The following is a 16,386-nucleotide window of genomic DNA, read 5'->3' on the forward strand; positions in this document are numbered from 1 at the left end:
TGACAGGATATATATCAATAATGATAAAGAACAGTGTGCAAGCTGCTGGTGATACTAAAGATGAGTACAATGTGATTCCTGCCCTCAGGGAATGCACAGTCTTGAGAGAAGACAGATTAGATATAGATACAGATATAGATATAGACATATGTTTCTATATGTAGACTAACATTTATTGTGCACCTACTAAGTGCCGAGCTTTACGAGTATTTAACATGTATTACATTTAAGTTTACTTATTCAAGCCCTGTGAATCAGATATTTCCCATACAGTAGAATTGTCTCCATAACATTCTGAAGCAATTACAGAATGAAAGTGGGATGATGAAGATAAGGTTTGTCACATCTCAGAACAAACATCAGTACCCCAATAAGTGACATGTAAAATGCCACCAGGCAAGGTTTGATCCTGAGGAGAGAAGTCAATGGTTTGCAAAGGGTGCATGAACTTGCTTTACAAGGAGACCAACTGATCCGAGGGCAACTCTTGCTTATCCCCTCCTCATTTTTCTTCAAGGAAACATAAATGATATTTGCTGAGCCAAGCCTGTGCAAAGTGCTTTGCATAGGTCATGTCACTTGAGACCAAAGAGTAAACCCAAGCAGGTGAATGCAAAGATTTTGTAGCAGGCAGAGAAAACTGCTGATTAAAATTCTATTAGACCGGAAGTCTCCTGTAAATTTCACTAGCATTCCCAGGTCTCTTGCAACAGTGCAGAACAGCTACTAGAAATATGACAACAAAGGCAATTAACCTCATAAAACAATGCAGATGAAAAAACAATGGGAGGAAAATGATTAAGGTTAAAATAAGAGAGGGAAACCAACATATTAAGAGAAAGAATAAGATTTTAAATGAGGTCATAATAGAAACCAGATGAGAAGCCCAAATAGAAAAGGAAAGTTTCAAAGAAAACAAACCAGAAAGAAGGAAAGGAATTGGGTGGGAAGAAATGACTAGAAGTTATTTTGACTTTCTACAAAACAGTAGATGGTATGCTGGTTCTCATTTCTGAGGTCAAGTCCCCCGTGAGGTCTCAGGCAAGTTACTTAACTGCCCCGATTAGGTAATAGGACAATGTCAGCACCTACATCTCATAGAGTTGTTCTGAGGAGGAACTGAGTACAGCACTGAGCTCCATGCTTGCAGCTAGAAGATCTTCCATCTAACAGTGGTGGTGCTGCTGCTGCTGCTGCTGATTTATGCTATCAACAGCATCCCACCAGAACCTCCCAAGATGAGATTCCATAACCTCTATTCCATGATAAGCCCAACAACCCTCAGATGTTCCAGTGCCACACAGATTCCTCAGGAGGCATCTGTGATTTCAGGAAATGTGGTCATTTTAGATCATTCTCTCTAAGTCCTCTATGCAATACACATTTGTATCTGCAGGGCAACAAAGCAAAGAGCCACCATGCAAAGATAACCACAGCCTAGAAAAAGAAGAAAAGATAATGAGTTATTCACAAAGGTTTCCTGTCTTCTGGAAAAGCCTGTGTCATTGTGTCTCAGAAGTCCCCACGCTCAGCACAAATATCCTCAAATGTCCACTAAATTTCATGATTGCTCTACCTGTAAAAGTTGCTTAAGGGGCATCCCAACAATACCCACTGAGGTTTGTGCCTGGCAGGTTTTTAAGGCATCTCAAGCTTTCAATGTGCAATTGGCAAAGATTTAGCCATCGTGCACCATTCTGTCCTTTAAAGCAGCTAAAGCTTGAATCTTTGAAATCATCTAAACCTTGACATGCATCATGAAAGTATTGCAACAGAGACCACTGACAGGAACACCACTGTGTATCATGAAGGTACAGTGGAACACCTACATTAAGAGTCATTTCTTGGCCGGGCATGATGGCTCATACCTGTAATCCCAGTACTTGGGGAGGCCAAGGCAGGAGGATCACTTAAGCCCAGGAGTTCAAGATCAGCCTGGGCAACATAGTAAGACCCCATCTAAAAAATAAAAAAATTAAAAGTCATTTCTACTGTCTAAGGCACAATCAGAGTTTGCCTCTTCTTTGCTGTGTGGACTCTGCCAGAATGACAAAGGCCCCTTCCACCCTTTACAAATAAATCACCTTGCAATGTATTCTATTTGAATATGGATGAGAAAAGGAGCATTTTAAAGAAGATCATTTTTCTAAACCAGGATTACTTTCTAGCACACTAAAAAGTGCACATAGGTAGTGAGGGAGCTCTTAATTCCAGATTCAAGTGATTAAATCATAAAAGAAGTTGTTGCTTTTTTTAAGGAACTCTTTGGAGAAATATTTTTAAGGCTGGACAAGAGATACAAAAAGAAAGAGGCACAAATAAACCTAAAAGAAATTAAGCTTAGAGTGGCAGCTAATCTCCTTAAATAGGCTTCTGAGTGCAAGATGTGTTAAGTGTTGATAAGCATTTCCTTGGTAAATGGCCACTGGCCCCAGTGTGTGGTACTCCAAGAACAGAACCCCTGCCACAAATCTGCAAGATTCTCTGCAAAAAAAGAACTCTGCTTCATTAATAACTTTTTAAAACATGCACTAACTAATTCACACTGGCAGTTGAAATCTTCCTATCAAAATTCATTCTACAATCAGGCTAAGTTCAAAGATATATGCAGGGTAAAGAAAAAACTCAAGTTTAGAGAAAATTTGGGGTGAGTGGTGTAGGTGAACAAAATCATATAGTCTGAACTTAAAGTTTTAGAGTCAGGAAAATAGGATAAAACTAGATAGAGGACTTGGTCAAGTGGGTCAAAAAATAAAGGTTTCAATTGCATAAAAAGCCAAATGTGAGTTCAGATTTTTAACGTGTTATGCATAAATACTTGCTGCTATTTTAATATTTGCCTTGACTTGAGCTGTAGTGGGACTCTGCCTGAGGCAAGATTTTTAATAGCAATAATAAAAATACTTAATAGTACTTAGAGCAAAGCATGTGTGGTCACAATGTTTTAAAGGGGGGAAGAAAAGGTAATTTTGAACATCTGCACTACATTTCCACATGATAAAACCACTACACTCCAAAATTATTCTGAAGTTTGGTGGTGCTAGAGGCAGGGGAGGAGGAAGAGGCAGTTCATGTAGAGAAATGTTTGTTTAAAAAACAGAAAGGGAGACACAAAGGCCATTTAGGGGAAAGCAGGGATGACAACCTTTACTGTAAAATAAAACTGCCAATTAATAGTGAGAGTCCAGTAATCAAAATGTAAGGCTTATGTGTCTTCTCAGATCCATAATTATTACCTCCATAAATACTCCTGAGAATCAAATGTCTTTTATTTTCACAAAGTCCCAATCTTCCCATGTGGTATATCAGATAAAACACCACCCCCAACCCCTCCTTTAGATTTCTTTTGCAGGACTTGCCTCATTTCCAGCCCTACAGTTTCTGAGAGAGAAGGAGTGCAGTTGGGGTGGGGGAGTTGGAGGCAGCTTCTCTCTCAATCTCTCCCTCCATCTGCCTGTCTCTGTCTCTATCAATCTCAATCACTCTGTCTCTCTCTCTCTCTCTCTCACACACACACACACACATACACACACACACACTTATGTTTCTTTTTAGGCTCAAGTTCCCCCCCATCCCTATCTCCCCCCAGCACATCTGCTTTCTAGTTAAATCCCCTGCAGTCAGACTCCGGGTGAAGAAGTCTCCTGATCTGGGCTGTCCTTCCTCAATAAAACCAAGTTTCAAGCAGATGGGGCTAGGAGTTACTGTCCTTGCCACAGCCCCAGGCCAGCCAGCAGAACGGATGGGTCACTCTATACCAGCAGTTCACCACCATAATTATTTTGCAATGTCTGGAGACTGTTTTGTTGCTGTCAGCACAATCTGGGGAAGAGTGTAAGTGCTAATTGCATCTAGTAAGCAAAGGTCCACTATTCAACATCCTGCAATGCACAGGACAGCCCCACACAACAATCACCTTGCCCAATCGTCAACCTTGCTGAGATTGAAAATCCCTGGGCTACACCAAGCCAGCAACATCCTAGTAACAGGCAGTCTTCCCCCAATACTAAAAATGCTCAAATGTCTGGCAGCCCAGCTCAAACAGATGCGAGAGATCTGATTGCCCTGGGGGCAGGAAGAAGGGCAGAGAGTGGTAAGGGAACTGGCTGTCCTCCTGACCAAATCCTGGCTTAGCTGAGTAAGACCACTGTCCATGGGGAAACCTGGCAAGGCCATGGCACACTAACAACTACCACATGTCAATATTTTTTAACACGACCTGCAGATATACACAGTTTCTTTTTCAGGTCAGTTCCTTCAAAGCAGCCACATTTTTTAAAGCACTAATTGTGTAGGGCTAAAAAGTGTCAATAAACACAGGTATTTAAAAAGAGAAGGAGGAGGAGGAATAGGAGGAAGCCTGTGTTTTTATTAGGTAAGGAAGTCCTAATTCTTTTGGAGTCTGAATGGCAATCTCCACTTCTCTGGTGATTCTTAAAGAAGTCTTTGTTCACAGTCCCTTTGGAATCTGCGGGGGTTCCTTCCCAAAACACACCACTCCTAAAAGAGGTGCGGACTTTCATGATAACTGACAATACCCAATGTGTTAAGAATCAGAGATCAAAACTACAGATCTAATAACTGTGAAAGAAAAATAGGTGGCCGGGCGCGGTGGCTTACACGTGTAATCCCAGCATTTTGGGAGGCCGAGGCGGGTGGATCACTTAAGGTCGGGAGTTTGAGACCAGCCTGACCAACATGGAGAAACCTCGTCTCTACTAAAAATACAAAATTAGCCGGAATGTGGTGTCGCATGCCTGTAATCCCAGCTACTCGGGAGGCTGAGGCAGGAGAATCGCTTGAACCCAGGAGGCGGAGGTTGCAGTGAGCCAAGATTGTGCCATTGCACTCCAGCCTGGGCAACAAAAGCGAAACTCCATCTCAAAAAAAAAAAAAAAGGCAGAAAAAAATACCGTTTCCTGATTTAAAAACCAACCTCAAAAGCTATATGTGAAAATAGTAAGATTTGATCCTCTAAATATAACTAATTGCAGACAGGCTTTTACCAAATGTCTTGATTCAAAAAACTACTTACTTATCCTTAATTCAGAAAGCTACTTACTTATTATCTAATTCAGGGGTCAGCACGTTTAAAGAGCCAGATAGTAAATACTTTAGGCTTTGTGGACCAAGAGGCAAAATAAAGGGTACTATATACGTACTTATGTAATCCTTTCAAATGTAATCATTTAAAAAGGTAAAAAACATTCTTAGCTCCCAGGCCATTTAAAAAAAAAAAAATGCTGCAGGCCACATTTGGCCCATAATCTATAGTTTGCCAAATCTCAATCTAAAAACGTAGCAAGTCTTTGTAATTTTTACTCACGAAGTCTCACTCACCTTTCTTTTTCCTTTTTCTACAAACAGCTTATACAGAATTATATTTTTCCTTTAGTGAGAATTTAATTCATTCTTATATGTTATAGCTGCTGTAACGATAGCCACTCCTAGGAATCACCCATTAGCAGTTCACATTGCCTTAGCGCTCTATCCGAAACACTTAAGAGACCCCTCAACCTACATGCCTAACTGGAAACCCAAATAAAGTAGCCCTTTCACATCTGAGCCAAGGTGGAAGGGAAAGTAGATTTTACCAAATTAGAAGAGCAATGAAATGCACATGTCTTAGGAGTTACAAATGCAATTTCCGTGTCTCACAATTGACACAGAAAGAAACACAAAATACTCAACAAAAACTAGATAAAAAGTAAAGTTGGTTTTGGGAGACAAAGCATTTCTTTTTGGCAGTGAGATATTCAAGAAGTTAAAAAAATTGTAAAATAAAACTAACTTTGATGAAATGGGAAAGGTCTGATTCTAAGTGCCACACATTTGTCCTTATTCTCTGCTCACAAAAATTCACCTATTTGTGAAGAATTTATGGAGGGCCAGGTGCTTTCATTTTCATGAGCCAAAAATGGAATGGGAAGACCTAGCCCTGACGTTGCCTTCTACATGGCACTGTTTAATCTTCCCGCTGCTCTATGACCTCACGGATTTATAGTCCCCAATTCAACAGGCTCTGATAAGATGTGGCAAGAAAATAAATCAGAGCCTTTTGCATTTCTTCCTTTTTCACATTTATGAGAAAATAACCTTGAGCAAGAAGCTAGAAGACCAGAATCCTAGTCTGTGGTCTACTCTGGATTACACTGAAATCCCTGGCAGCATCAAGAAGTGGTTAGGAACAAGGTACTTGAATCGGCAAGTCCAAATTTGAATGCCAGATCCATCCATCACTATGTGCTCTGAGAACCTGGGCCAGTCACATCACCTCTCAAGGCCTCAACTTCCCCACCTGAGAGGCAGAGAAACCATTATTCCATTCAGAGTATCGATGGAAGAATTAAATGGCACTCCTTGGGAAGTGACTGGCACAGGCTGCCCTTAGTGAGTGCCCAGTAAATGTTACATGTCATCACTGCTTAATTTCTCTGAGTCTCCATGTCCTCCCAGGGTTGCCAAAAGTATCTGAGGAAATAGTTAAAACGGAATGTGTTTTATAATGGAATGTGTTTATAGGCTTTATATACCAAGCCTCCTCCACATGTAAAGTATTAATGTTTCCACTCAAGACAGGTAGGGCCTTGGTATAGCTGAGCCTGTCTCAACTACCCATTGCTGCAGCTTATGAAACATGCTAACATACTCACAGAGCCTGTGCTTGGGGTCCTTTCTCACTGCTGAGGTTTTATTTGTGGGGCATTATTTTAACAAACGATGATGATGATAAATTATGTCAGTTACCCAAAAAATATTTTTCAGAGCGCCATCACACCTAAGGTAAAGCAGGAGGATGAGGGTGAAGAGGAAGTAATCAGAGCCTCTCCCAGCATAACCTCCGGACATTCTCACTCCTCCCTGGTGCCTCCCCACACCCCCAACCCTGTCACTTTCTTTTCTCAGCAGGTTTCAAAATGCCTTGTGTCTAATGGCTTTCTGGGGCTCCACCAGTCTCTGTTACCGCAAAAAGCAGTTGATGATACTCATTGAAATGAAAATGGAGTAATTAGCATGTAGCATTCAAACTTAAAAGAATGCATGAGAATTTAAAGATAAGGCAAATGATGCTAAACAGAAAGGAATTTATTTTCCGTGTCATCAGAAATGTGAGGATAAAAATTATGAAAGCCTACTTTTGGATGCACTGTCAGATTACAGACAGAGCGCTTTTCTGGAAAGATGCTTCATTGACATCCATCCTGCATGGAGTACTCGGAGAAAATGGAACTCAGTGAAAACAAAGGGAATTTGTCTCAAACTAGCATCAGTCAATGAAAATTCCACATAATCTCAAAAGAGATACCATATTCAAAATCAGATGCTTACTCGGGAAAGAGGCACAAAGGAGAAACATTCAATTCTAGTGGTTAAATTCTAGTAGGAGTAAATGAAAAGGCATGCCTTAGAATGCTCACGGCCTTGGGGCATGGTGGTTACAAATTATCAGATGTGTGTGAAAAAAATAAATAAAACTGAGCAATAGTCAGAAATGCCTTGTGTACTTGGGCAGAACGTCACAATCATTTCTTCACCCACATTCTCAACCTTGGCTGCACGGCTCCACCAAGATTTCATCAAACTCAACACATTCGAAGTCTTCCCTCAACCTTAGCTCCTCCTGCTGACAACCCTTGCCTGCCCACTGCTGTACCATATCTGCCTGCACACAGGTCTACAGCAGTTGTCTCTTCCTCCTCAAAGCTCCCAGCACTCAGTTCTTAAGTTGTCAAGATCCTGCCTACAGGTGGAGATGACCTTTCCCTTCGACTTCCATGGCCACCACCCAGATTCACACTCTTGGTAACCTGAATAGCCACAGTATCCATCTAACTTCTCTCCCTGCTTTTGTTCTCTTCCCATCCAATCCACTGTCAACTGACCATCTTCTCTGGTCATGTCATTCTCCAGGCCAAATGCCTTCAAAGGCTCCCCAGAGCCCACAGAGTAAAGCCACTTCCCTGTGTGTGGTCCTCAGAGCCCTCAGTGAGCTGAGACCAAACCATCTGCTCAGCTTTATTTCCTTCCCCCACTGAAAGGCAGAGTTTCAGCTGCTCCAAACTCACCATGCCTCAAACTCTCCACAGTTCCCACCTCTGTGATTTGACTCAGTCATCTCCTCTCCAGTCATGCTTTCCCACCAACCCCATGTGCTAAAATTCTTCCTGCCTTGAAGACTGGTTCTACCATGGATGAAGCCAGTTGTCAGCTCTCCTACCTTTAAGCTGTACAGCATTTGGATGCCATTCAAGGCCTCTCAGTGTACCACCCCAAGAAGCAGTAGCATGCAATGGGGACAGGTACAGAGTCTAGAGTCACACTGCCCAGCTTCCACTCTTGATTGCAGCTTTTGCAGTGTGTGACTGGAGGCAATTACTTACCTCACTCTGCCTCTGTTTCCCTATCTGTGTAATACACATGATGACAACAGTATTTACTTAGCACAGGACAATACTTGATAATTATGAGCTGTTCCTCTTATTGCTCACCTGAATCTCTGAACAAGACCACAAAATTGCCACTGATACTCCCACAGCATCCTCCATAGGGATGCTCAACATAGGCCCAATGATGTCCAACACATTTTAGAAAAAAATGAAAGAAGACTGCCAGTTAAAGCTACCTGCAAAGTTTCTCCTCCACTCCAAACATAGAGCAATGATGCAGAAAACATTTTTTAATGGAGCTCATACCAACCATTATGAATTCTTCTGATACTGGCAAAATAAATCACAGAGTAATTCTCTAGATATTTTTAACAAATTTTTCACTCATTACAATATTTGTTGAGCAGCTACTGGCAATATCTGAGGTCTGGGAATACTGATGGAATGTACTGATCAGGTAAGAAATTTACTGTATTAAAATAGGGAGCAATTGTTAAGTTCTGTAATATGTATAGGAAACAGCCCTTGTAAAAGATCGTGTATATAAAATGTTATGTTTATATGTTTGGGAATAGTTTCTGTAATTAGCTTTGTTGGTAGAAATAGAATGTATTGAATCTGTAGAGTCAGAATTAGAAATGCCTGCATCAGCAAAATCATGGCTTAGGTCAGCAGAACTAGAGACAAGCATGTATTAAGGAAGCCATGTGGTTTTGAGAAGGGGGACCGGAATGGCATTTAGAAGTTTGGGCAGAGATTATACAGGACAAGTTTGAGCCATCAGTAAAGGTCTGAAAGCTTAAGAAATTCCAGGTAATACCTTTTGCCTTGGTGGATCTCCCACTGTCCTGGGTTCAACCTGGATAAGGAGACCAGGAGACCAAGAATTCATGTTACCTCTTTCTCCTGTCTGCCCACCCCCAGCACAGAGGGAGGCCCAGGTCTCCTGGGGGTTTTGCTTGTCCTGGGTTATTAGCAACTGTGGCCTGTAAAGACTTGGGTGCTCTTCTGGCCCTGCTACCAAAGAAGGGCAAGATGCCCAAAAGGATTAACACAGGACATCAATAGGATTAGCAGCGGAACATATACCGCTTCCCATCAAGATCTTACAGCGAGATAAGTCCAAAGACCCCTATCTCTCTTCTAAGGACCAGTCAAGAAAATAGTAAGCAGGGTAAGTATAAGAGGATCTTGGTCTATTAATCCATTTCTTTTTCTTTAATGAGATCAGTCGTGTTTCAAATACTTGATCGCTAAAACTTCTAGATGGAACAATATGTTCTTTGCAGAAAAAGCTAGAGAACAAGGTAAACGTCAAACAATGTCTTATCAAATCAACCTGCATCCAAATACATCAGACAATGCTAGTGAGTAATGCTGAGTTTCGGCCAACCCTTTGGCTCACATTAGCACATCAGTTGAAGTTCCTGGGCAATGGTTTTGATCTTCCAAGTAAGTTGAGATCATAACCTTTTTGTTGTTGTTTCCTGCCAGACAAAGAAGTGGTTTCACACTCAGCCTTTTCCAGACCACCAAAAGACAATAAGACACTAAAGCAACCCACCCCATATGCAACTCCTGCCAACTCCAAATCTCCTAAAACAATAAGCTGAACAAGGCCAGGAGATGGGGTTTATGTGAGGTCCACCACCTCTGCCTAAGAATGAATCATAAAACCACTAGCACTCCATTCCCCAGCTTCACACTGCCTAGCCCCAACCTACTCGAACTGTGCATAATGAAAATGAAATCAGGAACACACTGAACCTAAAACCTCAAGTACATTTTAAATCTTGTTTTAGATTCATCTATATTAACAGAGGTCAGGCAATTTCTTTACTCAAGCTAAGTTATTCTTACTGGTATAATGACAAAAGTGGTCAGACACATTCTTTCTACTAAAAAAAAAAAAAAATACCCTGACAAAGTACATTCTAAAACTCAGTAGAGAATATGGAAATAGCTTGCAATAAACTTTGCCTTATAAAATAACAATGAAGGAAATAACCCAGTTATTTGGCAATGGGAAACAACCATTTGTATATTATTACATATTTGGTAGGTCATTAATTAGAAGCACTTTTTATTTTCTAGCATAGCATTTTTCAAAAATGTCTTACAAAGAACACCAGTGCAACAAGAGAAAAGCAAGTCACGTAAGTTTGAGAAGCTCTGCCTTCTCTGGTCCCATTCTTGGAAATGACTAATGCATATTTGCATATTAAAGACTGAGACTGTAACTCTGTGGAATCCCTCATTTCCCCAAGTTCACTTGGCACTGCAACTCTTTTTCTCTCATAACACATATCAACAGCCCACAAAATGGCTGTTCTGCCAAGCACAATTTGGGGAAAATTTCTTCTAGAAATGGGATGTAGGCCAGGCACGGTGGCTCACACCTGTAATCCCAGCACTTTGGAAGGCTGAGGCAGGCGGATCGCTTGAGCTCAGGAGCCTAGCCTGGGCAACATGGTGAAACCCCGTCTGTACCAAAAAAAAAAAAAAAAAAAAATAGCCAGGCGTTGTGGCACATGCCTGTAGTCCCAACTATTCAGAAGGCTAAGGTGGGAGGATCACTTGAACCTGGGAGGTAGAGGTTGCAGTAAGCCGAGACTGTGCCACTGTACTCCAACCTGGGTGACAGAGTGAGACCCTGTCCCCCACCGCCCCCCCAAAAAAAAAAGAAAAGAAAAGGGACATAGTAAAATGGTTTAAGAGCTGAGACTCCAGAGTCAGGCTGATTCAAATACTAGCTTCACCATTTGTTAGCAGTGTGACATTGGGTTTGTCCCTCTGTTCCCCCAGGTAAGATGGGCAAAGTAACAGCACCTACCTCCTAGACCATGGGCCTTTCCATCTGAGTGGAACAGTCTTCTGAGATCCTCACATGGCTGGTCCTTTTGGTTATGCAGGTCTCAGTTCATACTGTCACCCCCTCCAAGAGGCCTTCCCTGACAACCCAACATAAAATTAGCCCCACCCAGATCACTAGTGCTTCACTCTCTTCTTCATGACACGCCTCTATTTAAACCACAAAATTGTCATCTATTTTCCCCCAATAGAATGTAAGCACCATGAAGGTACATTTTGTTAATTATCATTGCTATATCCCAGAACAGATCTTCAATAAGTATTCATCCAACGAAGGAATGAATGGATGGATTAATGAATGAATGAATGGATGAATGAATGAATAAATGAATGAATGAATGAGATGATTCAGTGTGAATCAATGTAAAGCATTCTTCATGATGCCTGACACATAAGCTGACACATACAGATGCTATTTTGAAAACTTTTGGGGAACCGTGAGTGGTTAATACACACATAATCATAATTCTCCCAATAAGTAACATTCTGACTCCACAGTGTATCCTCTTCCTGTATTAGAGGTAAACATTTCACAACTTTCATTCAGAGGTGTGCCAGTAAACCGGCTTTCAGGAATGGGCAAGGGAATGGGGAAGGTAGTCCCTAAGAGTAGCATCTTCCAATTTCCATGGTGTAAATACACCAAATATGACCAATTTCAGGCTATGTGTGGTTTAACACCAGGATCATGAGATTCCCGAGAATTTAACAAATGGCTCTCACAGGGCAGTACAACCCTTCTCATGGGAATGATCCTTTCAGGCCTTCAAGTCTTGTTTGCTGAGTTCAAGTTTAACATGAGTCTTTTATATACAGATGTATTTTCCAAATTCTCCCCCTCATGATGAGCTAAAATAAGGGCTACCTACTCACTTTGGTCTGATGCTCAGGGAAACTAGTTGAATGTATTGGTCTGCACTTTCTGTTCTCCCTTCTGTGTGCTTTCAAACTGGTGTTTAGGGATCTAAACATGATCTATATCCACACCAGACCATTGTGAGAACCAGCCAATCTCAGAAAACCCAAGATGAATTGTGTTTAGATTCATTTAAATGGAGGCAGCCACATAAGGCACCATCTAGTAAGTGCTATCAATGAGCAGAATCTAATTGCAGAAGAAGAATGACTCCACCCTGACCACAAGATCCCAACAAGGAGTGAGAAATGGTGCTGCAGATGGAGATTTCTCTGGCATCACAGCCTTGCTGCCCCTTGGCATCAAAATAAAATAGCAGCTTTTTTCCAACTATAGTGATCCTCTATCAACTGCAGTTTTGAGATAACACAAGAAAAATTCCAAAATCCACAGTTAGTCTACATGCAAGTAACAACATGCCAGTAATTGTTGCTCCTCTTCTGTAAACTACATGAGAGGTCTATGAAGTAAGACATGGAGAAAATTACTTTCTGCTCTACTGTATTTGTTATCTATTGCTGTGTAACAAATTACCTTAAAATTGAGCAGCTTAAAACAGTACACATTTATTATCTCACAGTTTCTGTGCGTCAGGAATCAAGGCACAACTTAAGTGGTTCCTCTGCTTCACAGTCTCTCGCAGCCTGCAATCAAGATGTCATCCCAGGACCTGTCCTCTTATCTGAAGCTTGACTGGGAAAGGATCCACTTCCAAGCTCACTAAATGGCTGTTACCAGGTTTCCATTCTTTGTGGCTGTTGAAATGAGTGCCTCTGTTCCTTACTGAGTGTTGGCTGGAGGCCACCCTCAGTTCCTTACCACATGGACCTCTCCACATGGCAGCTTGCTTCATCAAAGCATGCAAGCTATGAAGGCAATAGAGTCTGCTAGTAAGATGGAAGTAACAGTCTTATGTAACCTAATCCTGGAAATAACATTGACATTCTGTTACTTTTGCCATATTCTATCATTTAGGAGCAAGTTATGAGGATCAACCAATACTCGAAGAGGATTATATAATGGTGTGAATTCCAAGCAGTAGGGATTATTGGAGGCCATCTTGGAAGTCTTCTCACCACATTCACCCTCTTGGAAGATGGATGGGAAGACCAGGCCCAACCAAAACATCTCTTTAAGCTTTTCAGTATGAAACCAAGCCATGTGGTTTCCCAAGCATGTCGGTAAAGTATCATTAAAACAAAACAAGGAAGAATAAGAGTAGAGGACATTAAATTTGCAGACACAAAAGTCTTTTCCTATGTGCTAGGCAAATATAACCTACATCAGAGCAAATTCCTGGGAGCATCTGCACTTTTGCAAATCCCAACATGGAAGCCATGTCTTCTGACCAACCAAACAAGTGACTCACAAGAAGCACCACCATCTGAACAGGTATACTGCCAAGAAATCTAGTTTGGTCTAGAAGCGAATATCTTCTAGAATTTTTATTTATTGCTGTAGAATAGTTTGAAAACATATTTAATGCCATTTTATTGCTTGTTATTTTCTGTGAGATCCACGTCTCCCTACAGCAGTTTTGCCTGCATGATACTTTTAAGGTCCATATCCACCACAGTGGCAAGGAACCGCTATAAAAATTTCAAACCTTGGCAGTCATCTGCATTTTTTCTAAGCTCTACCCAACCACATATTCTCAGATATACGAGCATCCCAACATTGAATGGTGGTAAAAGGCCAGAGAGACTGCCTCTGAAGGACTTCAAATGATTTAATCTACTAAGGGCAAAACACATACTCAGAAAACCTGTAATACTCTGTCCTAGACGAATGTAAATGCAGACAAAAATTATCTTAACCCTAAACACTCAAAATTGGTCTGTGCATTTTACCATTCTTTCCCATAGGCTTTACTTTCTGCAAATCTCATCCCCAATTCAGTAATAAAAATATTTGGGGTCATTGTGTTGCTAATTATATTTATTTTTTCCTTTAGAGAGATGATATTTGATAAACAACTAAACTGAATAGTACCGTACCTAAAAGACTCTGAAACCACAGCCACCTGTGGGAAAGCAATTGTTTATAAACCAACTTAGAGTTGATATGTCCTGCATATGCTTGGATCGCAGATATGTGTTGAATAATAATGGAATGCATGTGCAGTGAGCAAAGACAAATACAAAATTCCAGTTTAATGGTCTTAAGCCAGCGGGAAGGTCATAAAGCAGATGACAAAGGGAATTTTGTTAAGGATGTAGATATCTTCCAACCTGTGAAAATAACTTGATAACATATTTTCACTTATACATTAAGGCTTTGGGGAAATACAGTGAATGCTCTTACCTCTCTAAGATGTATGTTTTCCTTCTCTTTCTGATCTAAAATCACTTCCAAGTGGCTGACCTGAGACTCAGCCTCTGCCATCCGCCGCGTTCGCTCATTGTCATCCTCCAGGCTTTTGGATGGCAAGCCTTTACTTTGCAACATCTCAAGAAGTTTTTTAATTGACTCATCTCGGGCATTGAGGGTTTGTTTCTGCGTTTCAATTCTCAGCTCCATTTCCTCTAATGTCTTCCTCAAAAGGAACAGCTCCTTAGCCTGCCTGTCATGCTCGGCTTGGAGCCGCCTAAAGTTCTCCTCGGTCAGCTCGATGGTGAAGTGCTCCGCTCCTCGGTTGCCACTCTCTTGCTGGAGGAGGTGGTTGAGGTCTCTCTGGGTTCGCAGCTCATCTTGAAGGGCCTGGATTGTCAACTGTAGGTGCTGCAACGAGAAAGATGGAGCGGGAGAGGAGAAAGAAGGAAAAAAAGTCAATGAAAATGTCAAGTGCCGCTTGCTGCCACCACACTATGAAGATGGAATGTTAATCATGAGGTCCGGAGGGCCAGCCATGAATTCCTCCACGGTGACTTCAGAAGCATGGGACAGCACATGGAGAGGGGGAGATTAATTCAGTGATGCTTTCTGAATGTCTTGAGAGAAGAGAAATGCACACATACACAGAAACAATAGATTAGTGTCAATCACAAGGGAAATTATACATCTACAGAGTTTTAATTTAGGAAATGGAAAAGGTTAGAAGGAAACTTTCACAAACACACCTTCTTTATGCCCAGAATGCTCCAGACTCAGTATTCCTTGTTTCCTAAGGTATTCTTTATTGTACTATCCATTATTTCCCACGATCAATATGTGGTGATTTAAAAATGAAAATAATAGCATCCACTACAAGTAGACACAAACAAAGACTTTATTTTTTACAAATAAAGCTGTGAACAGGTTTAGTAAACAGGATTACTGCATCTGCAAGCAAAAGGGAATAAATGCAGGCACAGACAAACACACTCAAACACACAAGGAGGTGAGGCTGCACAGAGCAGAACAAACAAGCTGCAAAGAGTGGACAAACCTTGGTTCTTCTGGCATCCAGTAACTGAACAGCATGGTAAACGAAAAAAAAATGAAGCAAAAAATCAACACAAAGAAAAGTCCAGTGCAAGCAAAGAATATTTAACAGAAAGAACTTAACATAAAGTACCTTCACAGAAGAAGAAAAAAAAAAAGAAAAAAATTCTAATTACAGCAAAGACCCATAAGCTACATGGAGTTTATAGCATTGACGTTTGATAGACATGGAAAAAAAATAGAAAGACCAAACCTGAGGTTTATCCCACCTTTTGTTTTCCTAAATCTCACTGACCCAGAAACAGAAAGTCTTGAAAGTACTACTAGAGAGGGAAGCAACTGTTATTTTGGGTCACCATTTTAAGCAAAGTCAGAGTGAAAGCACCAGAGAAACAAAATAGTTATCAGATGTGGGAAAAGGCACCCGTGCTTGAAGATAGTTGGTGAATTTGGCAACACCTTTCCCCATAGGACAAACCCCCAGGCTGGTCAGAGAAGGCAGCCACAAGCCTGAAGGCATTTCTATCCCTATGGACAAGCCAAGATGCTTCCAAGACAGCAGCTATTCATTCGCCAAACACATGATCTTGCTTGTGGAATGAACACAATGCTAAGCACAGGAATCAAGAGGGACATAAGACATAGCTCCTGCCCACAGGGAACTCACAGTATTGTAAGGCATGGGGTAATACTATATCTAAGTTATATGAATATTGGAGCAGTCAACATTTTGAAATCTTTCTGAATTCCTATAGCTGACACTCAGAGGTATTGAGATCTTTCTGAGTGTGGCCTACACCCAGAAACTAGCACTGGGTGATGCACCATCTTGATTATACTGTTTCTGGG

The 16,386-nt window shown here is 41.2% G+C and overlaps 1 protein-coding gene across 10 annotated transcripts in view; it reads right to left on the reverse strand.

The window, feature by feature from the left end:
* Nucleotides 1–16,386, reverse strand: part of ERC2 (ELKS/RAB6-interacting/CAST family member 2) — a 976,550-nt gene that overhangs the window by 783,227 nt on the left and 176,937 nt on the right. For all 10 annotated transcript variants that reach the window (XR_010111441.1, XR_010111442.1, XR_008625007.2 and 7 more), the window contains exon 3: nt 14,479–14,895. Coding sequence is in view for 3 of the 10 variants with exons in the window: in XM_055110956.2 (XP_054966931.1) it covers nt 14,479–14,895 (417 nt within the window). In the remaining 7 variants the exon portion in view is untranslated. The remainder of the gene's footprint in view (nt 1–14,478; nt 14,896–16,386) is intronic.

This window comes from Pan paniscus, chromosome 2 (assembly GCF_029289425.2).
Source record: "Pan paniscus chromosome 2, NHGRI_mPanPan1-v2.0_pri, whole genome shotgun sequence".
Taxonomy (NCBI): domain Eukaryota; kingdom Metazoa; phylum Chordata; class Mammalia; order Primates; family Hominidae; genus Pan; species Pan paniscus.